This window comes from Pezoporus flaviventris, unplaced genomic scaffold (genome assembly GCF_033815535.1).
Source record: "Pezoporus flaviventris isolate CSIRO_AGI_PZ_B2104156 unplaced genomic scaffold, CSIRO_AGI_Pfla_v1 ptg000188l, whole genome shotgun sequence".
Classification (NCBI taxonomy): Eukaryota; Metazoa; Chordata; class Aves; order Psittaciformes; family Psittacidae; genus Pezoporus; species Pezoporus flaviventris.
Window position 1 is genome coordinate 1,768,992 of NW_026892736.1, and position 26,720 is coordinate 1,795,711.

The 26,720-nt window shown below is 48.5% G+C and overlaps 1 protein-coding gene across 3 annotated transcripts in view; it reads left to right on the forward strand.

Moving 5' to 3' along the window:
• Positions 1-26,720, forward strand: part of SFXN5 (sideroflexin 5) — a 99,062-nt gene that overhangs the window by 57,098 nt on the left and 15,244 nt on the right. For all 3 annotated transcript variants that reach the window (XM_061440983.1, XM_061440984.1, XM_061440985.1), the window contains 4 exons: positions 6,242-6,332; positions 10,177-10,292; positions 12,806-12,891; positions 21,922-22,039. In XM_061440983.1, coding sequence (XP_061296967.1) covers positions 6,242-6,332; positions 10,177-10,292; positions 12,806-12,891; positions 21,922-22,039 — 411 coding nt within the window. The remainder of the gene's footprint in view (positions 1-6,241; positions 6,333-10,176; positions 10,293-12,805; positions 12,892-21,921; positions 22,040-26,720) is intronic.

A 26,720-nucleotide genomic window follows, 5' to 3' on the forward strand; every position in this document is an offset into this window, starting at 1 on the left:
GCTCTTAGGCAGAAGCTCTTCCCTGTGAGGGTGCTGAGGCGCTGGCACAGGGTGCCCAGAGAAGCTGTGGCTGCCCCATCCCTGGCAGTGTTCAAGGCCAGGTTGGACACAGGGGCTTGGAGCAAGCTGCTCCAGTGGAAGGGGTCCTTGCCCGTGGCAGGGGTTGGAGCTGGATGGGATTTAAGTTCCCTTCCAACCCAAAACAGGCTGGGATTCTATGATTAAAAAAAGCTTGGGAGTATCCAACTGAAGCTGGGAGAATCTTAAGAGCTTCTTTTAGATAAATTAGAGTTGGACTGGCTCATTACACTTACAAAATTGATGTGTAATGAAACGCCAGGATCTTGATGTTTCCCCCGTTCCCTGTTCAGGAAGGACAGGAGCTCCTTGGACCAATTGTTCAGTCTCATCTGTGTGCAACCCGGGGCGGGGAGAGCATCCTCAGAGCAACCCACTCTGTTGGTACCACCAGCCAGGGGCTGTTGCTCCTTCCCTGCTCCTACTGCACACTCCCCTCACACACACACACACACACACACACCCCCACACACCATTTTTCACTCCCCTCTCTAGGTGGAGGTGCCCCTGTGGATTTCTCTAATCCCAGCTCCTTCTTCCTGATAATTGTTTGTGAGGCGTGTGGAGCCGCGGCATTGACAGCCTGTGAATGTGGTGTGATGCCTGTAATCAGGTTGTGAGGCAGCACAGGAGGCCACCCACTGCCCTCAGCACTGTCGGCCACTTAGGGCGGTCAAGAAACACTGAGAGGCTGGAGGCAGTCGGTGCAAAGTAGGGCGAGGGGTGGCAAGGGGATGGAGCAGGGCTGGGCCCTGCCTCGGAGGTGAGCTGTTGTAGGGAGACAGGAGGAGAACTGGAGGAGCTGGTGATAAACTTGTGTTTGGTGCTGGAAGGTTTTAAACGAGGTGGTGCCTGGCTCTAGGAGCTGTGCTTCCAGTATCCAGTGCTCCCAGTATCCCAAGGGAGCCGACAAGAATGCTGAGAGGGTCTCTTCGCTGGGGACTGTAGTGATACAAGGACAAGGAGTGATGGGTTTAAACTTAAATAGGGAAGATTTAGGTTGGATATAAGGAAAAAGCTCTTCCCTGGGAGGGTGCTGAGGCGCTGGCACAGGGTGCCCAGAGAAGCTGTGGCTGCCCCATCCCTGGCAGTGTTCAAGGCCAGGTTGGATGCAGGGGCTTGGAGCAAGCTGCTCTAGTGGAAGATGTCCCTGCCCGTGGTAGGGGTTGGAACTGGCTGAGCTTTAAGCTCCCTTCCAACCCAAACTATTCAGCATTAATTCTCTCTTTTCCTGCTCATACCTCTCCTGCAGTCTTGCTTCTTTTTCCACATGACACCATTTTCTTCCATTGAAGCATCCAACTGTGGGGCTGCTGTGGTCATCCCTTCTTCAGTCATCTCCGGGGTCACTCAGGTTTCCTCTTTTCCTTTCTCTTGCTCCTCTCTATCTTCCTTCTCCATTTGGATTGTTAATGCTTTCCCTTCCCTTATACTCCTCCATTCTGTTCTCCTTGACTTGGTAGAGCTCCAGTTGGTAATCAGCCCAGTTTTCCATCCCTCTGCCTCCATCTTCACCCCTCAGCCCTAATGAATTGATTTTTTTCCTTCCTTCTCCTAATGCTCTTTTCTACACTTCAGCTGGATGGGACTCATCAGATCCAATTAGTGCTCTAATTCAGCAATCTGGTGATTTGAGGGCTGAAGGAGAAGCTTCTTTGGAACCAGTCCCTACTTCCAAGTTGGCTTTCTAGGTCAGTTGGAGCAGCCAACTCCAACTGCAGCGGTCAGGGATTGTCCCGATGCTGATGGAAGCTGGGAAAGCTGAATCCCTTAAATCAGCGGAGGTCTTGCCAACACAGTTAATGAAGCCTAGAGAGCTGCTCAGCAATGTTTATGGGGTGTCATAGGATCCCAGCCTGGTTTGGGTTTGAAGGGAACTTTAAGCTCCTCCAGCTCCAACCCCTGCCCTGGGCAGGGACCCCTTCCACTAGAGCAGCTTGCTCCAAGCCCCTGTGTCCAACCTGGCCTTGAACACTGCCAGGGATGGGGCAGCCACAGCTTCTCTGGGCACCCTGTGCCAGCGCCTCAGCACCCTCCCAGGGAAGAGCTTCTGCCTAAGAGCTCATCTCAGTCTCCCCTCAGGCAGGTTCAAGCCATTCCCCTTGGCCTGTCCCTACATCCCTTGTCCCAAGCCCCTCTCCAGCTTTCCTGCAGCCCCTTCAGGCACTGGAGCTGCTCTCAGGTCTTCCCTTGAGGAGCCTTCTCTTGTCCAGGCTGCCCCAGCCCAGCTCTCTCAGCCTGGCTCCAGAGCAGAGCTGCTCCAGCCCTCGCAGCATCTCCATGGCCTCCTCAGCACTTGTTGCAGCCAACATTCCCCTTGCTTGCTGCACTCCAGATACTCCTTTATTTCATAAAAATTCCCTCTCCAAATTAATTGAAAGCGCTTCTTGAATTCCTGATGTATTTACTGCTCTAAAACTGGGTTAAGATGTGGAGGGATGAAGATGTAGATGGTAAAGGTAGACCTGGGTCATTCCCAGCTTCAGGCATTGAAAACCATTCAATTGGCTTCAAGATAATCAGAAAGGAAAAACAAAAATAAAGAGGGACTTATTTCAGAAATTCCTGTGATTTGATATTCCTGTCTTGGTGGATACTTTGAGTCAAGCAAGAAAAGAAGAGGACGCAGAAACCTGGGTTCAATATTACGCAGTTGCTCTTTTGACAGTGTCTGGTTTGGTTTCCACATCACAAACTCTCCTTTTGCTGAGATCATGTTGTTGATGCTGGAAACAAAACCAGGAGGAAAATATATAACAGGAATTCCTGGCATTTGCAGAAGAGGGATGGAGGAAGTGCTGCCAGAGGCGTAGTAGAGCCCTGAGTGAGGTTACTCTCCTGTTCTCAGTGTTCTGTCCCAGTTTCGTGTTGCGGGATGTTAGCAGCCCTTGTGGTGTGATGTCTCCTGGTGTCCAGCTTCCCCTGCCTTGTTGGGAAGCTCCATCAGCTGCATGGAGGGAGTACTCTGGAAGAAGAAACCTCAGATAAATAGGCAGTCTGGATTTGTCCCTTAGTCTGGATCTCAATACGGGAACGTCCCAAACCTGTACTGCGCTGAAACCGCTTGTCTTGGCTGCGTTGAGACATGACCAGTGTAGGTGTCTTCACCTGAGCTGCATCCCTGGACTGCTTTGATAGTCAGCAGGGATAAATGGGCACTTCTGGAGACGTTTTATGTGAGCACCCATAAGTGTCCATCTTGGAGAATAAAAACCCTCAAAAAAGCTCATTTCTCTGCACGGGGCCACAAAGGAAGTCTGTAGGATGAGAGGAAGCAGCCTTAAGTTCTGCCAGGGAATGTTTAGGTTAGATATGAGGAAAAACTTCCTCACAGAAAGGGTTGTCAGGCATTGGAGCAGGCTGCCCAGGGCAGTGGTGGAGTCACCATCCCTGCAGGTGTTTAGAAGATGGGTAGACGTGGTGCTTAGGGACATGGTTTAGTGGTGGCTTCGGCAGTCATGGGCTCAGTGATCACAATGGTCTTTTCCAAGCTAAACAATTCCATGATTCTGTGTTTCTACCACGTTGGGTGTGATGAATCCCACCTGCCTCTGTTACGTGTTTCTACCAGTGTGGTAGATCCCAGCTCTGTGACTCAGGCTGTAGGCAGGGTGATGATAATAATACTTCTGTGGTTGTTTTCTTAGGGATGATTTTGCCTCTATAATGAGCATGCATTGGCCAGCCTTTAGGAATGAAACTCATGAAGCTGTCCTTGGTGGCCCTTTTGCTTATGGTGCTCTGAAGTGGAGGAGAACCTGCTCGTTGTTGGATGCTCCCCTTGCCCTGTTTACCCTCATCCCGCTTTGTGACCTGCGGGAAAGAGTTCACAGATTGGTTCAAGCAATTTCCAAACTGTACAAAACAAACCCTCATTAGCTCCCTAAATCTGCTCCTGGTGTTGGGAATTTGGGAGATTGGATTGAAACCTGCAGCAACATTTAATTTCATATTCACAGCGGGGTGGTTGCTGTAAGTGGAGGAGCCAGTTCATCTGCAGCACCAAATTGAATCTGAAAGTAAAATGCTTTTATTACCACTCGTCTCACAGCAGGGTCTCTCCCAGCTTCATCTTTGCTGTTGCAGAAGCTGCTGCTCTTCCACTTCATGGTCAAATCCTTCCATTAAACCTTCAAGCCGAGGCTGCAAACCCAACAATATTTGTCATCTGCGCAGATGAATTCTATCCAGGCTATAAATACCCAAATCCATGGGGCAGTACCAGCAAAGCCAGGCTCATGATTGTCTTACCTTTAGTCTTAAAGTCACCATTTGAGAGCGCTTTGTACTTTCTGGAAGCATTCAGATTTTGCAGATATGCATCCCAGCACTTGGAAAATGTAAAAAGAAATACTAGAAATCAATCATTTTTGAGGGGGAAGAAGATTAAGACAAAGCCTTCATCTTTACCCAGCTTCAGAACCACCACTGTGCTTTCGTTTGGGCTCGCCCATACAGTCATAGTGGCCAAGGAGAGGAGGAAGGATCCTGCTTGGGGTCTTGGTGAAAGCCTCCTGGGGCTTTGGAAATGCTCCATGGGTTTTGCAAACCAGCGTTCTGCTTATGCAGGGCTTACCCAGCAGTTGTGCTTCTCAACATCATCCTCTCAGCCTCCAAAAAGACGAGATGCGCTGCGGCTGCATGTATAATGTAGCAGCCTGCAAAATATGTTCTCCCCTGCTTTCCTTTTCTTCTTTTTCCTTTCTTTTCCCTTTTTTTAAGACCCCAAATCACTGTTTGTTGGCAGGTTTTTGGCTTTGGCTGATTCTTTTTCTTATTTTTTTAAAATTTTTCTGCATTTTTGGCTGAAAACTGTCCCATTTTCAGCCTGAAATAATCCCCACTTGGGGGCTGTTGGGATTTTGTTTGCGCATTTGGATGAGGAAGAGAAAATATTGTGAGGGAGAGTAATTTGAAGACATTAAAGTCATTCCCTGTGAAGAGGTTTGTTTAGTTAATAACCCCAGCTCTGCCTGAAACCAGTTTTGCTGGGAATTCTCTGACTATCATTACTATCCAACCACGCTGAGGCTGACGAGGCAGCGACTCTCCTCTGTGCCGCTTCTATGAACATAACGCAATGACTTAAATCCCTGCAAAGCTGGGGAGAGCTCTGCATTATTCAAGTGGTGGAGGAGGCAACAAGAAATGATCCATGGCTATAATAAACTGCCTGCTGGCTCTTTGTCTCTAGTAATAGCTCTTTTAGAGCCCAAGTGTTTGCACTGGAGTGAGGTGGTGGGCTTTACACAGACCCTGGGAGGAGGAACGAGTTGTGTTGGGCAAGCCACCACCTTTGGCCTTTGGCCTAGCTTGATGAGGTCTTCCAACCCCAGATATTTTGTGGTGGATGGGGAAAATGCCAGTGAACTGGGTAAAAATGCAGCTAGGGGTATTTCCAGGGGGACTGAATGGGGTTACAGTGATTTCTAGCTCGTCTTTTAGCTGGAAGGGGTTTAAACCCAATGGTTGGGTTCAACCCTTTATTTAAGCCAAATGGCTGAATTCAACCCTTTATCTAAATCCAGCAGTTGGGTTAAACCCTTCATGTAATCCCAGTGGTTGGGTTGAACCTTTCCAATGGTTGAGTTCAACCCTTCATTTAAGCCCAACATTGGGTTCAACCCTTCTTTTAAATCCAATGGTTGAGTTCAACCCTTCATTTAAGCCCAGCATTGGGTTCAACCCTTCTTTTAAATCCAATGGTTGAGTTCAACCCTTCATTTAAGCCCAGCATTGGGTTCAACTCTTCATTTAAATCCAATGATTGAGTTCAACCCTTCATTTAAGCCGAGCATTGGGTTCAGCTCTTCATTTAAATCCAATGATTGAATTCAACCCTTCATTTAAGCCCAACAGTTGGGTTCAATCCTTCCGATGGTTGAGTTCAATCCTTCATTTAAGCACAACAGTTGGGTTCAACCCTTCATTAAGCCCAACAGTTGAGTTCTACCTTTCACTTAAGCCCAACAGTTGGGTTCAACCCAGCCCAGTTAAACCCTGCGGTGTGTGGAGGGTTTAGTTCTCACATGCTTCTGCATGGGGAGAGACCTCAATGTGTCCCCTTGAAGAGCTCTGCTGCTGTCTGCAAACTGTGGCATCTGGCCTGCTCCCTGTAGCTAAACGTTTCTGCTTCTCTGTTTTGTTTCTCTTCTGTTCAAAGGTGGGCCTTAATGTTCTGGTTCAGAGAGCAAACAAGTTTACCCCCGCCACTCGTCTCTTGATCCAGAGGTTTGTGCCATTCCCTGCTGTCGGTAAGAAATGACGCCTTTTCTCTATACTCAAAGTGTTGGCTGTAAACCTAGTGGTAGCTAAAGGACACCTAACTCCATCCTTCCTGCTTTATGCCACCATAAAGCTGAGGTCCCTGAGTTGGTGCAGACAGCAACAGGCTGGTGCAAAGCAGCGTTTTGGCAGGAGAATGATGCAAAGCTGCTGGTGGAGGCAGCTCATGAGGCTTTCTCAAGCTGCACTTTCCACTCGCAAGCAGTTTACAAACTGATCAGTGTTGACTGGTCCTCGATCATCCAAATTCAAGAGGATTTAATCTGCAAGAGCTGGTTTGAATCATGTCAAATCAAACCTTGAAACAAGCAGTAGCGTTAGGGGTTTTTACAATACAAATGCAATGAAATGCTCCTCCTCTGAATATACAGATTTCTAGGAGCTGCTGATCAAAAAAAGACTGAAGTGTGTGAAGAATTAAGGCTGCTGCTGCCTTATTGCAGCACAAAATAAACCCTTCTGTGTTTTAGCAGCAAACTGCTCCATGTTGGAGGGAGGGGACATGCTGGACTCATCCTTTGCTGAAGCCTGTAGTTAGAATGTTAGATTAGTTCAGGCTTGATATAAGGAAGAAGTTCTTTGCCTTGAGGCTGGTGGGACACTGGAACAGGTTGCCCAAAGGAGTGGTAAATGCTCCATCCCTGGCAGTGTTCAAGGCCAGGTTGGACAGAGCCTTGAGGGGCAAGGTCTATTGTGAGTTATTGTGGCTACGAAGAAATCACCAGTGGAGTTAGGGTGATTTTTTAATGTATTTGTTTATAAAGATGGTGCAAAAATGGTCCAAGCATGGAGGAAATCAGTGATCAGAGGGGTTTTGCTCCCTGTTGCAGGTCGCTTTTCAACTGTGTTAATGCAAAACTTCCCTTTAAGCTTTCTCCTTTGCAAGGGCCATATCCTCAGAGCTTTGCTTGAGGATGCTGAGCGTCTTCACCTACCTGCTGCTCTCAGTTTCACTGGTCTTTTTACTCCTTGTATTATGGAGAGCTGGTTGCTCTGACCCTCCAACCTTCAGTTCCTGCATTGCTGGGGTTTTTCCCCTTTTCTGCCTGAAAAACAGCCTCTTGCCCTGCCTGCAGAGGAGGAGGTGATGGGGATTGTGGTCAGTGATTGCGCTTGATCTTGTTTCTGAGCACGTTGCTTGCACATCTATGGATGTTATTATTGCTTTCCCAAAGCTTCCTTGGAATATCTCTTTAGAAGCTTTTGGCTTTCTTATGATTTCTATAACCAGAAGGGCACTAGAGGTGAGCACAAGACTGGGTTTGAGTCACAGGTGCATGTGGGAAGCCTTTGCCACAGGGTTGATCTACTTCCATCCCAAGGTGCAAGGAGAAAGAGGTTCTGCTTGTGGCGGCATTGATTGAGGACCCGTAATTAATTTGTTTAGCCTGTAATTAATTCTCTGGTGCTTATTTTATTTGTGTACTCTCATGCTTCATTATGTGCCAGGACATCAGGAATCCTCCCACTAATTGCTGCTGTGGGGTTTTGAAAGCTGCGAGTTACTGGTTTGCAGACCTGGACAAACTGTTTAATTAGGATGCATCTTCCCATTGCTTTTGACCCACCAGCTCCCTGCATAAGGGCAGAATCTCACTTTCTCTACTTGAAAAAGCTGGTGTAAAGCTCTCGCTCCACAACCATTAAGCCCTGGTTCCTCCTTGCATCCCTCTCACTGGGCTGAGCTCAGTGGATAGAAGCTGGAGAATTGGAGGAATGCATCAAAGCTTTGTGGTCTCCATCCAGCTGGGTCAAGACAGGCTGAGAACATTGGGGCTGTTCAGGCTGGAGAAGAGAAGCTGCGTGGGGACCTCAGAGCAGCTTCCAGCATCTGAAGGGTGCTGCAAGGATGCTGGAGAGGGACTCTTCATCAGGGACTGCAGTGATAGGACAAGGGGTGATGGGTTCAAACTGAAGCAGGGGAAGTTCAGGTTAGAGATAAGGCAGAAGCTCTTCCCTGTGAGGGTGCTGAGGCGCTGGCACAGGGTGCCCAGAGAAGCTGTGGCTGCCCCATCCCTGGCAGTGTTCAAGGCCAGGTTGGCCACAGGGGCTTGGAGCAAGCTGCTCTAGTGGAAGGGGTCCCTGCCCGTGGCAGGGGTTGGAGCTGGAGGAGCTTTAAGGTTGCTTCCACCACAAACTGGTCTGGGATTCTATAAACCCTAATCACATGCAGTGAGTTGGAGAAGCCTCCAGCTGTGGTAGAAGCAGCAGATCTGCACACCCCATCATGAGTCTCACGTGAGCCTTGTTCTGATGCATCCTGCCTCGGCCAGAGCATCTCTGCTGGCATGGTTTCATGTGTTCAGTCTTGACTGATAGCTAGAAGGATGCATCATGTGAGTGCTAAAGAAGAGAAATGAGAAAGGAGGGGGGCTAAACTCCCTTTAAATGAGCTGCCTGCTTGCTTTTGCATCCAGGATGAAGGAGCTGGAGGGTTGGTAACACAGATATTTTGATAGATGGGAAGAGTGGTCTGGTAGTTCGAATATTAAAGAGAGAGACAGAGTGTGCGTGTGTGTATGTTCCTCTTCTTCTCGAGTGTAAGGAGCATTTGTCACCACAAATCAGCCTTGATTGCCGCGAGCTGCGATGCTATAGGGCTCACCCACCCACCACCCTCAAAAAATTAGACATTTGTTATATGACATGAATTGAGATTAATTAGTGAATATTAACCCATCAAGCAGTGCAGAAGCACATTTTTGGAAGCCGTGGTACTTGCAGCAACAGTGGGTTTGTATTAGTTCTGGTTGGAAAGTTTGCAACAAAATGTGCTGGGGAGGGGAGGGGGGTGATGCAGGAAGATGCCAGTTTATCCAAACTTCAAGTTTTATAGGAATTAGCAGCTTTGCTATGGAAAAAGGAAGCAGTGCCTCAGGCCCGGAGAGGAGCTGAACCTGGGAAAGGTGTTTCACATCTCCAACTCATTTCTCAAGGAGGAGAATTTGGGATCATCTTGAGAAGGGTAGAGAAGCCACAGGCTGGGTGAGGAGGGGGGGGTGTCTCAGGAAGGGCCCAGCTCTGCTCGCACCTCTGCAGGGCTGAGATGTGGGAAATGCCACTTGGGAAGCAGATCCACCCCCCCCGGTTTGTGTTATAATTCAGATCAATATTGTTAAAGCAAAGAAACAGGTCTCCAAATTAAGCCCACAGAGGTATTTTTCCCCTAAAACATGAAATAAGGACAAATAGTCAGCAGGACCCTCACTAATGGGATATGTGTCCATGGAACCAACCCAACCGTGTCCTATTTGATTAAAACCCCTAAGTTTGTCCCTTGAAGAGCTCAGATCTAAGTTCACCTTCGTTGCTGAGTGGAATCCCTTGCAATGTATTTCCAGCATACCTGCTAAAACCCGTTATTTAAGGAGAGTTTATCTGCTGGCTTAGGATAGGGAGTTAAAACCAGCTTTGGGATGCACCATAAGACAAGGCAGCTGTCAACCAGCAGTCAACTGGCAGCCCAGGGCAAGGACCTGTTTGACTTAGTAGATTGATGTGATGGGTGAAGGATCCCTATGGAGGGTGGGAGCTTGTGCGAACACCAGCCTCTGGAACTGGTGTTTCTTCGCATCAATACATTTCTGACTGTGGCAGCGGACCCCTTTGCGAGGAAAAGGAAATGCTCTTGGTTATTATTCTCTTCTTGGGAATCACATCTTAGTCTTGGTGTAAAAGTGGCTCCTTGACTTGCAGAAACTCCTCGGCAGATTGAGGCAGGCGAAGCTGAAGGGCTGTCGCGGCGAGCAGAAGCCTGCCATTTGGTATTGACCAGGCCCGCGCTGCTAATCATCCTGCTTTTCTCATCCCCAGCGAGTGCCAATATCTGCAATGTTGTCCTGATGAGGCACACGGAGCTGGAAGAAGGAATTGATGTTTTGGACAGTAATGGAAACATTGTCGGGTCTTCCAGGATTGCTGCAAAACACGTATGTACCTGTGAGCTTCCTGGTGGGCGCTTGGGGGAGCACGGACACAACTGGCTTTCAGGCTTAACAAATCCCACAGCCATAGGAGCGGATGGCTTGGAAGAGCTGCAAATAGAAGAGATTTAGATGCTAGGAAAGGATTCTTCCCTGTGAGGGTGCTGAGGCGCTGGCACAGGGTGCCCAGAGGAGCTGTGGCTGCCCCATCCCTGGCAGTGTTCAAGGCCAGGTTGGACCCAGGGGCTTGGAGCAAGCTGCTCTAGTGGAAGGGGTCCCTGCCCGTGGCAGGGGTTGGAGCTGGAGGTGCTTCAAGGTCCCTTCAACCCAAAGCAGTCTGGGATGATATGATATGATATGATATGAGAACGACACATCAAAACTCAATGCCTGCATTGTACCCACACGTGCAGTTGTGTAGTTGCCAAACAGAGTGTGCCAGTGGACACAGGCTTATGTCAGGCTGGCAAATTCAGCTCACCCTGATGGTTTGGAAGGGTGCAGATTGACATCAGGAAGATCCTGTACTACCCCGCTGCTTTCACAGCCTTAGGATTTCTTTGTGGAAACATGTAAGCTGTTGATGTTGAATACGAAGTGAAGATAACTTACACCTTTTTCTAAATGAGGAAGACTTCATTTTGGAGCTGAGTAGCTTTTTAACCCTCGCCGTGTCAAAACTGCATGAACAAAGCTTTGGGAGGGTAGCCAGATGTTGTTATCCCCATCCTAACACCTGGTCTGGTTTCCCCTGTAACCCTCTACGCTGCCATCTGCCTGCAATCATCCCCTTTTCTTCCATCCTCACATAGTTTTGTCTTCTGAGCATCATCTGATTGTCTGAGACATGTTGTTTCCAAGTGGGCTTTAATCTGAAATGTAAAGCATGTACCAAAGCACACGCCCAGGCAGAGGAGTTAATAATATAATGCTTGGCATTTCTCTCGCTCCTTCTGTCCAAGGCTCTTAAGGCTCTTCATAGACAGCAATTAATGTACAGATTTACAGTCCTCGGCGAGAAATGGGAGATCTCTAATATCTCTCCATATTGTTGTTTAACAGGGAGATTAAAACAATCTGTTGAAGGGCTTGGAGATACTTACTTGAGCCAGTTTTCCCCACTTCCAGTAACTGGCTTCAGGACCCAAGCTTTCCCCTCTCCATCCTAATGGTTGAGAGGAAGAAAACAACATGGAAAAGAAGTAGTCAAAGTGCAGGTTCTATAAATGGGGTTTAGGTGGAGTTTAAACATCAAATATGGGACTTCTGAGAAGTTCTGCCCAGCTGCCATCTAATCCCAAAGCTTCTTCCTAAATAGCTTAGTATTGGGGTTTGTAATGTAAAATTTGGCCTCAGTGAATACATCTGTGCCTCTCTGAGACCTAATCCTAGACTGGAAGGACTGAGTGCTCCCAAGCCTGGCTGTACTGCATGATCTTCAGCATTTTCATCCAAAATCCACAGTGTCCTCTGCCTGGGTCTGCCAAAGCCCCGTGCGTGGTTGCAGAGCTTGGAGCATCCCAGTTGGGTGCTGGCAAAGGTGGTTGGAAGATGGAAATGAAGACACAGTGGTGGTCCTGCACCTTGCTAGAGTGACCATGATCTTCTCTCGGACTCATTTCAGGGTAACTTATATGTATCAGGCTGCTCTGTTTGCTGCTTCTTGGTGTATCTATCTCACTAGGAAGAAAGCACCGGTGGATGGACAACCATAGCTCCACAGCTGGGTGTCTTCTTGGGAGAAGAGAGGACTATGTGTTACAATGCTTCCTAATAAACCCCCAGTGATTAAAAAGCAGCAGCAAATCTTGGAGCAGAGAATAGGGTGCTGTGGTCCCCCAGCACGTCACTGAAATTAAATCTCAGTCGAGGGAGGAGCTGAATATCACACCTCACAGCATCTTCCAGGCAGCTGTTTTGCCTCTCCAGGCAGCACTAACATGGTTGTGTAGAAATATCATAGGATCCCAGCCTGGTTTGGGTTGAAGGCACCTTAAAGCTCATTCAGTTCCAACCCCTACCACAAGCAGGGACCCCTTCCACTGGAGCAGCTTGCTCCAAGCCCCTGTGTCCAACCTGGCCTTGAACACTGCCAGGGATGGGGCAGACACAGCTCCTCTGGGCACCCTGTGCCAGCGCCTCAGCACCCTCCCAGGGAAGAGCTTCTGCCTCAGAGCTCATCTCAGTCCCTCAGTTTAAAATCATTCTGTGGGATAAGATGGGATGTTTGAGCATTTTGGTCACATAAACTGAAATCAGGGAAGCTCTTGAGCGTCTGTTTATTCCACTGCATTTGTGGAATGGGCTCCAGCCTCTTGTTTCTATCAACAGAGCAAAAAGAGGTTGTATCCCAATAGCTGATAGCACCATTGAAAGCATGTGTTGGTGCATTCATTCACATCAACACAGGACATCCCAGCCAAAGCGTTTCTGTGTCCACGTCTTGCTTGCTCAGCCCAGGTACATCCTGAGATGGGTTTTAAGTGTCTTGGCTTTGTTTGTTTGTTTTCCTGTTTCAGGCACTGCTAGAAACAGCCCTGACCAGAGTGGTTCTGCCAATGCCTATACTGGTTCTACCTCCAATTATAATGTCCATACTGGAAAAGTAAGTGTGGGGTAATACAAAGAGGGGTTTTTTCAATGGGAAGGGAGAAAAGAGCCACAGTTGATGTTATGCATTGATATTTCTAAGCATCAAAGACTATATTTTGCTTATTAAAATGTTTGTGTTTCATCATTTTTGACCATTTTGGAAGTGTTATAGTGATGCTGTTATTTGAAAGCATCTTTCTGAGTCCCCATCAGCTTGCATAACCCTATTCCATAGGGTCAGGGTGAGCCAAAACTCCCTGAATTCAGTGGAAAAGTATCCCTAAGTTTTCAGTCCTCTCCTTAGCAAACATTAGAGCTGCCACATGGGGTGACACTAAAGGGTCTTGGCTTGTGTTCAGCCAGATAGGGAGTGTAGGGACTTGCTGACCGTGCACCACATCCAGACCCCCTTGGCCACCTTTGGACTTGCTTAGGCCTTATTTGAACTCCTGTGGCTCGGACTTCCTCAGAAGAATATATCATAGAATCACATATAACAACGTGGTTTGGGTTGGAAAAGACCTTAAGATAGATCACCCAGTTCCAACCCCCTGCCATGGGCAGGGGCACCTTCCGCTGGAGCAGGTTGCTCAGTACTAGGAGAGTGGACAGGAAAGGGCAGGGTTATTATTTCATATCCAGTTATCTCCTATCAGAGTTCTTAATAGGAAACCCCCCAAACTGCTCTGTCCATTGGCCAGTCTCCCACCTTCCTTTCCAGCACCACTTCTTTCTCCTCTGCCCAGAGATGCTCTGAGCCTCTTTGGATCTATTGGATGCCTGTGGCTCTTTTAGGACACCCATCAGCAGCTCAGTCGGCATGAATGATCCATGAGGTGGGGATCACCTTTGCCAGCCTCTGGAGACTGATTAGTGCATTGAAAGATGGGGATGCTAAAGGGCTTGCTACCTTTGTCCTGACAGCCAAGCTGGAAGCACCCTCTAAACAAAGCTGTTGGTAATGGCTGCTCTAAAGCACTCCACTGACAATGTAAATAGCAATTAGTAGGGTTAGGGATTGACCCATAACTTTTTTAGCCTTGTTTATCCTTGTAGAAACACCCCTGGGCAATTTTCTCTCCTGAAGGGAAGGGTTGGAGCTGCTTCTATAAAGTTGGGCACCGATTTTTAGCATCTGCATTTAAATATATAGATACAGTGTGGTATCCATCCAGCACCTAAGTGTCAGTTCCTCCCATGGCCTGGATGTGGGGAGAAACAGGGCATCAAACTCTGTCTTGGGAGCTCTAAAGTAAGTTCTTTCAGCTCTTTGGAGCTAAAACACACTGTTTTCCCTCTCTTTTCCAAAGGGACTGTGGTGGTTCCTTGCAGCAGGGCACAGTCTTGGTAACACCTTCTGCTGTCTGGAGATGGCTGCTGTTGACACACAAGGAGCAGGGATAGATTCCAACCTGGCCTTGAGCACTGCCAGGGATGGGGCAGCCACAGCTTCTCTGGGCACCCTGTGCCAGCACCTCAGCACCCTCCCAGGGAAGAGCTTCTGCCTAAGAGCTCATCTCAGTCTCCCCTCGGGCAGGTTCAAGCCATTCCCCTTGGCCTGTCCTTACAGGCCCTTGTCCCAAGCCCCTGTCCAGGTTTCCTGGAGCCCCTTTAGGCACTGGAGCTGCTCTAAGGTCTCCCTTTGGATTTCTGGAGGCCTGTGAGTGAGAAACAGCAGGGATAGGGAGTGGGGTGTAGTTTGGCCATGCAGCTGAAGCTGGTGGTACCGCTGTAGGACATGAAAGCATCCATCTGATGCGAAAAGCATCCCTTTCCATAGCTGAAGGATTCTCAGTCCGGGTCTCAACTCATGTATCTTTTAAAGTGGTTACTGGAGGGCACAGGCAGGGGTGAAACCTCATTTTGGGAGAAAAACTTGGAGCATTTGGTGAAAAGTTTAACTTTTTTTTTAGTTCAGTAGAATTCGAGTTAGCCCAGGGTGTTTTTCATGGGAGTCATAGCAAGGAATGCATTATCAACTTATTTATAGACATCCTTACAGTGTCTATAATGAGAAAGACGAGAGTGACGGCTTATTATTTGGAGATCTGGAATCAGAAGTGGCAATCTGGATCCTCTCCTAAGTCATTCCCACTTGGGGATGTGGGGAAGGAGGAGAGCGATTCTCCTGCCTTGCGCTGAGGCCGGGGTGGCTGTGGGTGCCAGCGCTGCACTCGGGGTGTGTGTGTGTGTGTGGGGAATTGCACTGCACCAGGAGCACCCTCCCTGCTCCCAGCAGCGGTTTTCCCACCCGTGGATAACTCCTTCCCTAGGGGAAAAGTTTATTTTAAGTGGCCAGTTCCTGGTCGCCGTCTTTCCACTTGGATCCAGGTCTTTCCTCGCTCTCAGCCATCTCTCCATCTGCATGTTTTAACTCCCCCAGCTGCCTCTCTCGTCTCTTGTGCCATTTTTTTTTCAGCTCTCTTGGCTTCCCTCGTCTCTTTGCCTGCTGTGTATTTTAACTCCCAGGGCCGCCTTCTCTGCTCTCCAAGGAATTCAATGTTACCTCCCACTGCTGAGCTCCATTCTTTCCCCATGTTTCATGCATTTCCTGCTGCTTGGACGCTCTGTTGAAGCAGCTAACATATAGAATCCATGTTTATTTTGAGCCCGCATATGCCATGCAGGGAACACGGTGTCAGTTATTTTGTGCAGATGTATTCTCATTGAGGTTTTATAAATAATATCCCTGTTGGCAACTTTAATATGGAGAAATATTGGTTTTGCATCGTCTATGAGACGAAGACGATGCCTCTATGGGATGTAGCTGACTTTGGAGCAGACAATGGAAACTTCATTAGTTTCTGCCATATCACAGGGATATGGGGATGGCTACATCCACTGCATGAAGACCTCAGCAACCTGGTCTAGTTGAAGATGTTCCTGCTCATTACAGGGGGGTTGGCCTAGATGAGCTTTGAAGGTCCCTTCCAACCCAAACCATTCTATGACTCTAAGTTGGACTTCTTGTCCCTCAGACTTTTGCCTTCATTTGGATGCTTCTGTGAATCCTTTTGTCTGGTGGTTATGGTGAAATCTGGGGTATGGGGCTGGTGTCTCCCAGCCATCATCCAAGATTTCTCCAGCAGTCTTTGTCCAGCTTCCAACTCCTTGCATCATTGAGCCCGTCTATGTGTCAGCCATCCAGGTCTATGTGTAAGTGTAATTTCAGGTTCCCCTGTAGGCTGAGCTCTGTGGTGGGAGAGCCCAAACCCAATGGTACTTGATCCATGTGGTCTGCATAAGTGATGGACAAGTAGTGATGAGCAGTATCTGCTGTGGGCACATTGAGCTAATGGCAGTGGAGACTGAAGAACATAAGCTCTTCTTATCTCCTCATCCTAAAGTTTCTTCTCTGCCTCCCAGTACGAGCAGCCTCAAGGGGTCTGAAGCACAGCAGAAGGTCTGATGATGGGCTCCAACAGCTCATGTATATCAGGCTAGATGAGGCCCTAGAGCTGACTGTGTGGTGCTATGGAGGACAGATAAACCTGGAACTATTGACAATGGGCAAGAAAGAAGAGGGGAGCAGAATAGTTGTGCCCAGAAAAGAGGAGTGTTTCTACTCTTTCTTCATGTCCGTAGCATCCTGGTCTTGTAGCAGAGCTGCCCCAGCATGTCAGCATCCTCATGCAGCAGTTGTTTTCGGGGCTGTTTTCCTGTAAAACTCATAAAATCGGGATGCTCCCAGGCTGGATCAACCATTACAGAGCTGCTCTGGCTTGGCTAAGTCAGTCTAACCATGACCAAAGGATAAACCAGCGCTCAGCCCGTGGCTTTGTGGTACTGGAAGGCTGTTTCCTTCCGCTTAAACCATGGTTTCCACTGCGGAAAGGGGCATAGGGAAGAGGCCCTCCTGGACCTCCTTTTCCTGGGGATATTTCCCTTCTCCAGAGCATTTCCCACAGGTGCTTCTCCCGCTTGGAAGCGCAAAGTGCCTCCGTCCGGCTGAAGCCTCGCTGAGGTTTGTTTAAACTCAAGCAGCTGCCAGCAGCGACACCTTAAACTGCTGTGGCTGTTTCCAGAGTAAACATTGAAACTGCTTCTTTAATGGTGTCAATCAAGCACTGAAATCCCCCCAACCACGCTCGCTTCGCAGCTGCTGTGTCCTCTGGAGGGGGCACTGGGGCTATAGCAAAGAGCGGGAGATGCTCCTTGGTGAGGACAAGCTGGCCGGGGCAGCAAACAGAGCTGCTGGTTGCTGGAAGAGCTCAGGATTCCCAAATTGACCCAAAATAAGTGGGAAAAGCTCAAAGAGACCCTCTGCAGAGAGCAGAGGGACCTGAGGGGCTCTCTGAAGAAGTGGGATATGGGGTGGGACAACCCCGAAGTTTGTTTGCACATCAGAGAGGGGTTTTGAAGGCACTGAGTTGCTCGGGATGCTTCGGGGCACCCCAAGCTTCATCTCCATCACTTTTCCTTACCCCGCCAGCATCGTCTTGCAATGTATGTATTAGCTTTGAACCTGTTTATAGCAAACACTACAGAAACCCCACAGAATCTGTCAGCTGGGAGACTTTGGTTAACTCCTGTCAGATTGAGTTTAGCATCTGACACCTCTTTCTAGACAAATACAGCTCTGGTTCACTGAACCCGATAACTCCTTTTGAGTGTGGCAACTGACTTCCATATGGAATAAATTACAGCACCTCTTGAAAAACGCCAGAGGCAGCTGCCAAATTATGCAAAATTGAAGCCACTAATGAACAATGTGATGAAAGTTGAATGAAGGTGTATTTACAAGCTCTACAACACACTGTCTCCGAGGAGCAGATGTACTGTCTGTACAAGTATGTGTTGTGTGGATATACCTACGTACATGCACACTCATGCATATGGAAATGTTATCCCGAAGGTCTAGCTGGTTTAGGTGTATCCCATAACAGGAAGTCTTCCATAGCATTAGTGAGCCACAGGCTTCCCAGTGTGTTGCTGCCTGTTTAATGTCTGTTAGGCACATTTTGTGAGGGTAAATTGCAGAAGGAATGGCCATAAAGGGGCTTTTGAAGGGGTAAAGAAACAAACCTTTAGGAAAAAGAGCTAAAAAGAGAGAGGAAGGAGAAAGCTGGGCCAGGCTGAGAGAGCTGGGCTGGGGCAGCCTGGACAAGAGAAGGCTCCTGAAGGGGAGACCTGAGAGCAGCTCCAGTGCCTGAAGGGGCTGCAGGAAAGCTGGAGAGGGGCTTGGGACAAGGGCCTGTAGGGACAGGCCAAGGGGAATGGCTTGAACCTGCCAGAGGGGAGACTGAGATGAGCTCTTAGGCAGAAGCTCTTCCCTGGGAGGGTGCTGAGGCGCTGGCACAGGGTGCCCAGAGAAGCTGTGGCTGCCCCATCCGTGGCAGTGTTCGAGGCCAGGTTGGACACAGGGGCTTGGAGCAAGCTGCTCTAGTGGAAGGGGTCCCTGCCCGTGGCAGGGGTTGGAGCTGGAGGAGCTTTAAGGTCCCTTCCAACACAAACAGGCTGGGATTAGATGAAGTATTGCAAAAATGCATGTTCTTTGCCATCCAAAGGCTGATGCATAAACATGGATCACTTACATGAGGAGACCACTAAGATCACTTACAGTAAGCAGACCACTGGTGCCAGAAATTTGGCTTCTAAAACTGGGAAGGATGAAACATCTGTATTATTGTCTTCCTGCAGATTCCCATTATGAGACCTTCTCTGGGTGCCAACTCTTCAGTCTTGTGTTGGTGCTTCAATCTGAGCACCAAGGTTTCATTCTCTAGGGCTTGGCCAGTCCTGTCCTGTGTACATGGGGACAGTCCGTAAGTTCATATGAGTCCATGTTCTCATATGAAAGTAGCTTCAAGTACTTCTGCAGAATTACTGGTAGGGGAAGATGGTGTTTGCTCTTGTGAATAAAGCTGTCTGGTTTAGATGCCAACAGCAAAGTTGGGCTGTTGGGGGGAATCTAAAGGTCCGGATCTCCACCTCCCTGGTCCAACCCTTTGTCAGAGCACCCAGGACAGCATTGTAGACTAATTCACTCTTCAGCAAATGGATATTAATGTTATTTATCTTTAATCTCCCAGAAAACTCTGCAATGAAACCCTTTGCAGACCTCTAATCATTCACTTCCAACGGGGGGCTTGATTGGGTTTTGATTGCAGCTGACAGCTAACAAAAGGCAGCATCCAATATTTAACGTCGTGTTCTTCTGCACAGGGAGAGCGAAGGCGCGAGGGCCAGAAGCAAACTGGACCTTTTGGCTAATTATGAATCATTTATTCTGAACCACACAAAATCCAGGCTCTGAAGCCCAATTAAGACATTACACCACATGTGTTAATTAATCCCCTCTCCTCTTTAAATCAAGCCATAACTCTTCTTAATTAAGAGCTTGGCCATTGTTATTTGAACTGGCCTGAGTCTGAAGCACTCCTGGAAATCACACCTGGGGGCTGAACCTGGGATCAGTTTAAATTGGTTGAGGTTTGCCTTGGGTGATTATAAGGTCCCCAACAGGGCGGTAATTAAAGAGGGTGCAGCTTCCAAATTAAGATGTCAGGGGTGGTATAAGCAGTGACACTTTGGTTCTAAACTGTGCTCTAGGGGTGGATGCTGGTCATAGGATTTGCCCAGCGAGGGCTCTCATGGCTCACAACAGCTTAAGCAGGGGAATAAATCAGTTCCGAGAGTTACCCGTCAGCATCCCAGGGGCTGGTGATCACAGCTTATTGATGGCAATTCCCAAATGTTGCGTTTGTTAAAGAGCACAGAGCAAGGTAACCTGCTTGCCTGACTCAGACAAAATCCTTGTGGACTTCTGCAGGAGGCTTTTGGGTTAGAACATGCTCTGTGCAAAGCAGCTGAATACTGGAGAACAGAAGCTTGGCTTTCACAGCACAAATGGGTAGGATCAACTCCGTCTTGAGAGCTTATTAATGAGGAGCTGGGGTATTGGAGGAGTTAAGGCTCTGGATCTTGTTTCCCTTCCCCACTTCCCCCAAAGCTTCTCAAGATGAAGACAGCTTTCAGCAAGCATTGCTAGCGAAGGGTGAGGAGTCTGAATGTTCAGACACACAGACACCGTGCAGCAGGGTAACAAGTTCCCACACATCAGCTGCTCCGTTAGAATCCATCAGGTGCATGTTTGTAGCCTGCAGTAAACGTGGAGTAGAAGGGGGCTGAGGTAATCTGGGGAGAGGTGCCTGCAGCACCACGTGTGCCAGAGCAGGCTGGTGGCTTGCCCTGGTGTGGGGAGGGCTCCTCGGCTTGGCTTTGGTGGGCACCTTGTGAAAGGTGCATGCTGCATTAGGAATGCGTTTCTGCATCCCTGGTGATGGTAACCACAGTGATGTTTAGCGGTTGGTGTAATCTGATTGTGTTTTCTGTGGGCCAAAAGGGAGCTCCTGTGCTACCATCCCAGTGGAAACTAGCAGATCTTGGCCCGTTTTTGATGGCAGGACACTGTGAAGTATCAGTATCCTTGAGATCGGAATCGTAGAATCCCAGCCTGGTTTGGGTTGGAAGGAGCTTAAAGCTCCTCCAGCTCCAACCCCTGCCACGGGCAGGGACCCCTTCCACTAGAGCAGCTTGCTCCAAGCCCCTGTGTCCAACCTGGCCTTGAACACTGCCAGGGATGGGGCAGCCACAGCTTCTCTGGGCACCCTGTGCCAGCGCCTCAGCACCCTCCCAGGGAAGAGCTTCTGCCTAAGAGCTCAGCTCAGTCTCCCCTCTGGCAGGTTCAAGCCATTCCCCTTGGCCTGCCCCTACATCCCTTGTCCCAAGCCCCTCTCCAGCTTTCCTGCAGCCCCTTCAGGCACTGGAGCTGCTCTCAGGTCTCCCCTTCAGGAGCCTTCTCTTGTCCAGGCTGCCCCAGCCCAGCTCTCTCAGCCTGGCTCCAGAGCAGAGCTGCTCCAGCCCTCGCAGCATCTCCATGGCCTCCTCTGGCCTCGCTCCAACAGCTCCACGTCCCTCTTGTGCTGCTGCCCCAGAGCTGGATCAGGACTGCAGGGGGGGTCTCCCCAGAGCACAGCAGAGGGGCAGGATCCCCTCCCTGAGCTGCTGCTCACGCTCTGGGGGTGCACCCAGCACACGGGGGGGTTCTGGGCTCAAGCGCTCACTGAAGCTGGGTCAGTGTTGGGCTTGGCACCCAACGTACCCAAGTGAGGATGGGGAGGGATGCACGCTGGGACTAAGGCCTTTGCTGATGACCCAGCACCAAGTCTGCTGGCTGTACATCACTAATATAAACTGAATATTCAAACCAAACTCACTATCAAGGTGTTGATTTCTGTTCCCAGCTGCTTCAGTTTGGTAGAGGAAAGTTGGCTGACGGGGTCCTTTTGGTGTAAACGGCTTCAGAACAAACCCATTACATGTTTCTCCTTAACTGTGGGAGGTTTTTTTATCCTGGGATATACTTAACATGCCACCTAAGTCAGCTAAATGTTGTCCCTGTCATTTGGTGTTAATGGCATCAGAAGGATCACTAATGGGTCATTATCAGAACCTAACCTTGCAGGTATCTGAAAGTGTTTGCTCTTAGCAACTCATAAATATCTCCTGGGGACAGCAGTGTTAAAACATCCTTATCACTGACTCCACAGAGCTTTGATTTTTAACAAATTAAGGTATTGTCAAGTTTGCTACCTTATTACCCCATTAACAGAGCTGTGTGCCTGTTCAGTACTGCTGCTGGTAGGGCCACAAAGTCCACATTATCTCTCCAGAACTTCATTTCCTTCTGTTCACTCAGTGTAGTCTCCAAAGCCTTAATGCAGGTGACACCTGCGTGTGGCAAGATCACCTTCTGTGCCATTTACTCGAGGTCGAGATGGTTTGAAATGGGGGAAGCGTGTGCGAAACGATCCTGATTTAATGTAGGTTGGCGTGGGCTGTGGAGCCCCAGCGGATTTAAAAGCTCCATATGCAGGACTCAGGATCTTTTGTGGGTGAACTCGTTGCTGACCTACTGAGAAGGAACCTAGACCAGTTAGAGAGAGTGACACCAGGGGGCCTGGTGACCACCGGTGTCCATTGATGATGGCATGCCCTCATCTGGTCTATGAAATGGTCTAATGCAGCCTTTCCTTTGCAGAACATCACTCCTGAGGTCCCGTCCCCGGATGATTCTCCCGGTCCAAAGCCTTGTGTGCCTCGCGGCCTTTGGCCTGGCCCTCCCCTTGGCCATCAGTCTCTTCCCACAGATGTCTGAGGTCAGTAGAGTCTGGTCACTGCAGTGGGATATCTCAGGGGGGCTCAGCAATGCCACTGTGTGTTTGCCTCCTTGGATAATAGTCCCATTCCTATCAGGACTCCTCTGTGTTTGGATGAAGTTGGTTGCTGTCTTCTTTGCTTGAACAAGCACGGATTCACTTGGCAAGTGATGGTTATGTTAGTCCCTCCTGTTAGCACATTATGTGGACTAATATCACACAGCTTTTCCATGCCTTTAACCAGCGTTTGGACCATGTGGTGGGATGTACCTTCCAAGCAAACAGAGGAGGAAGTGAACAGAGTTTGTTCCACCCAGCAAATACACCTTTCACAGACAAGGGATGGTCATGGGTGATTCTCTGATCCTTCTTCCTTCCATTGCATCCACTGTTCTCCCACAAGGGTGACCTGCTCCAGGCCTCTCCCACATGGAGAACAAATCAAAACACGAGGGATCGGGGAGCAAAGAGGTTGCAATAAGGTGGAGGCTTTAAACATATGAAGATCATGTCCTGCCTGCTTGATCGCCAGTGTAGCACAGTGGGTATCCTGTCCCCCTTTAGTGATGCCCAGGTCAGAGCTGATCAGATCACAAGTGAAGGGATGTTGTTTTTTCTGATGGGTGACTCTGAGTCTCCAGCTGGGTTCATCCTGTCTTGTCTGGGGACAGGAGCTCAGTCAGAGCTGAGCTCCATGGGAGAGAGCATGTTTCTGTTCACCCTCTCCCATCCCAGTGGCGTTTCCTCGGGGTTAACACAGTGAAAACAAGTCTTTGTCCATTAAGCAAAGAGCCTGGGATGTACATGTGATGTGGATGTGCTTTCCAGAGCTTCTTTTAGGGTTTCTGCCTTTTCCTCTACTAGCCTGGCTCTGGGAAGGCACAACCTGGGGGTGAACAGAGGCAACAGAAGGGAAATCTACCCAAGTTAGCTCAATACATTGCTAAGGGGCATTTGTTGTAAGCCATTCATTTTGACTGTTTGGAGCAGATAGATTTGCAGACTGTGTGTGTGTACCTTTACTGGGAGGGTCCCTATTATCAAGTGATAAAACCCCTATCAAACAGAGCAAAGGACTTTGCTGGAGTTCTGTCCGTGTCACCTCGAAGAGTTGATCAGTAATGGGTATGCCAGCCTCCACTGGGGAATTCATTTCACGGGTTTATCCATGACTTCTAGCCAGGGAATCTTGTTGTACACTTGTCTGCTAGACTGAAAAACCTGTTACAGATTTTCTGTTGTCCTTCTTAGCTATTTCCAGGCTGAGATAAAACTGTCCCTTCGTCTTCTCTTTAAGAGACGTAATATGTCTCAATCTTGGAGTCTCTTGCTAAAAGACGTGTTTTCTGAAGCTTTAATGATTCATATGGCTCTTCCTTAAACTTTTTCTAATTAGTCAACATCCTTTTTGGAGCCCTTCCATAAGAACCAGACACAGTATTCCAGTAAGAAGTTGCACAAGTACCAGTTGCAGGAGCAATGTGATTTGCCTGCTTGAATTCATACATCCACAGAAGCATGTTAGTCATTTTGGCGTGAGCTCAACCTTAGCTCCCTGTCCATCCGTGTTTTGCTGTGAGCCCAAGCTCTCCTCAAAGGTTTTAGTTATGAAAGACTGAGGAGTATTTGCAGGTCTCAAACCCGTTCAGGGTGCCTGGATTATGTCCAAAGTTTCTGTTGAAGGAGACCTGGGCATCGAGCATCGCTTGTAGAATGCTCTTATTCCAGGGAATGCTCCAGTTATTATGCTCCTATATCCAGGGAAAGGAGCTTCATTCAGCAGAAGGCTTTTCCTGGGAAATCTTCTTGCAAGATAATCAGGGAAGCAAGACCACGGGAGGTACAACCAACCTCATTTACCCCAGAGGGGCATTGCCACCATTCCCCCCCACATGGTGCCCCGTGCCATAAGCACACACACTCTTTGTGCCCAGAGGGAATTCTGTGTTTGACCATAATATGATGCTCATTAACTTCTGTTCCACAGCACCATGTGGTCCAGAGGTCTCAGTGACCTGGGCTCTTAATTCCTTACCACTTTCCCAGACTTGGTGTCATCTCAAGCCTTAAGCAGCCATCACTGGGTATTTTCTCCCTTCTTACTGCTGATGTGTTGAGCCAAACCAAACCATTCATTCAACATAGACAGGAAACTCACCCTGCAATTCTCTTTTGGAATTCAGCATTTTGTCCACTTCCAATGTTTTCTGTAGGCATCGCTTCTCTGAAATAGGAAGTGTGTGCTAAGGAAATCAGTGGGAATTATAGTTGTAGTACCAGAGTCTGAATTATTCAGAGTTCAGCACTTTGGGCTCTAGAAGAGTAGTAATTTGTTGCCTTAGTTTGTCTAAAACTGAAGCTCGCGAGGTCTTTTGGACTTTATATTTTAGCTTGATGGGTACCACGTAATTGATAATGTCTAGTATGTGATACCATAGCATGAAGAATTGTGTCGCTGCTAAGAGCTGAATGAATTCTAGCCCACGAGGAAAATGAAGGTCTGCCTTCCTTCAGAAGGATATTCAAATTGCAGGCATCAGGCACTGCTGAAACCACCCAGCATCACTTGAGAATGACCTTCTCCAGCAGATGAAATGCTATCTGCAGTGTAAACATGACTCAGTGCTGATTAGTAGATCAAACAGAATGAGGCTCCCTGCCCACGCCTCGTGTCAATGAAGAGAAACCAGTACAGCTGGTGGTGGAGCTCATAACCTACTGGGATCTCAGCTCTGCTCAACTGGAGGTAGCTCCACCTGCACAGCTGGACCTCACATCTGTCAATGCCAAGGACTCCAGAGCAGCCAGGTGTGAGCAGATTTCCAGTGGTTTTTGTGTTCATTACTTGCAGTATGTTTGCAAGGCCAGGTTGGACACAGGGGCTTGGAGCAAGCTGCTCTAGTGGAAGGGGTCCCTGCCCATGGCAGGGGTTGGAACTGGGTGAGCTTTAAGCTCCCTTCCAACCCAAACCAGGCTGGGATTCTGGGATAACTGTGTGAGTGTGTGCATAAAGAGCATAAAGAGATCCTGCAAAATCTCATTGCTGGTGACTGTGGAGATGCTGAAGTGAGCAGAGCAAGTGATTTCTCTGAAACAATCTCTCCAGAGCCATTTCTTCACATTCTTGGATAGGAAATCTGAGTTTCCTTGCAAAGAGCATTTCTCAAAATGTGTGACTTCTTGGTTGCTCATCACTGGTCCATGAATTTAGCTAAGTTCATAGACTAGAGGGGAGTTTTGAATTAGATCTAAGGCAGAAGCTCTTCCCCATGAGGGTGCTGAGGCGCTGGCACAGGGTGCCCAGAGAAGCTGTGGCTGCCCCATCCCTGGCAGTGCTCAAGGCCAGGTTGGACACAGGGGCTTGGAGCAAGCTGCTCTAGTGGAAGGGGTCCCTGCCCGTGGCAGGGGTTGGAGCTGGGTGAGCTTTAAGCTCCCTTCCAACCCAAACCACTCTGTGATTCTATGACTCTATGACCTGGAGCGTTGGAACATTGATCACTCTATGCACATACATGTGTATCTCTGCATGCATGTGTGTATTTGCTTTCTCTCATAAACACAGTATGTGAAGCAGCTATGAACATGACACGTCTAAGATGATGCTGTTATAATGAGCGCTACCCAGGGAGTAAATTATTAACAACAAGATGTAATAGGCGTGTTCTGTTCCAAAAATATGAGTATGGTCTGAGCAGCAGCCCTTTCAGGAATTGTAAATGAGCCAAATTCTGCCCTTAATCACACATTCACAGTCCTTTTTCTTTAGTCAGAGAGCAAACACAGAGAGCTGATGTGTTATTAAGCACTTGTTTTAGCATGGGAGCTTGACTGGCCGCCTTTGATCCACTCTTCTAAAGGGGCTTAAACTTACAATTAGTTTTCAAGCAGAACTGAAGCCCTGTGTGTTAGATAAATGCAGCCACCTTATCACATCAGCTGTAGCTGCTTCACACTTATACTTGGTTTAAAGTAATGCAAGAGAAACTGGAATTTGGCTCTGGTTCTATGTAGAAACACCAATTACAGGTAAATGAAAATTGTGGAGCTGGACAACCTTCATGTACTGGGAAGGTGAATGCATCCAGAGCTTCTCTTGGGTTGGTATTTAGTGTAGCTAAGACCTCGATGTTGTAAGGATGCAATCTGTACATTCTCTTCATCAAGGAGTGATGTAGGACAAAGAGTAATGGGTTCAAACTTAAACAGGGGAGATTTAGGTTCAGTCTTAGGCAGAAGCTCTTCCCTGTGAGGGTGCTGAGGCACTGGCACAGGGTGCCCAGAGAAGCTGTGGCTGCCCCATCCCTGGCAGTGTTCAAGGCCAGGTTGGACACAGGGGCTTGGAGCAAGCTGCTCCAGTGGAAGGGGCCCCTGCCTGTGGCAGGGGTTGGAGCTGGAGGAGCTTTAAGGTCCCTTCCAACCCAAACTGGTCTGGAATTCCATGAATCCATTTCGATAACTGCAACAGTGCAACAGTATTACAGCTTCTTGCTAGATGTTATGGTTTTGAAGATCACCTTATGGGAATAAAACCCTAGTGTCAGCCAGGAAGAGATGGGTCCTTGCAACTAAACACGCTTAAGATGCTGAGAAATACACTTTTAAGCCCAATATAGTGTTAACTCCAGTACCTAAATGCATCAATATGCATTAAGTCATTCACTGCTGTTAAGTTTAGGAGAAA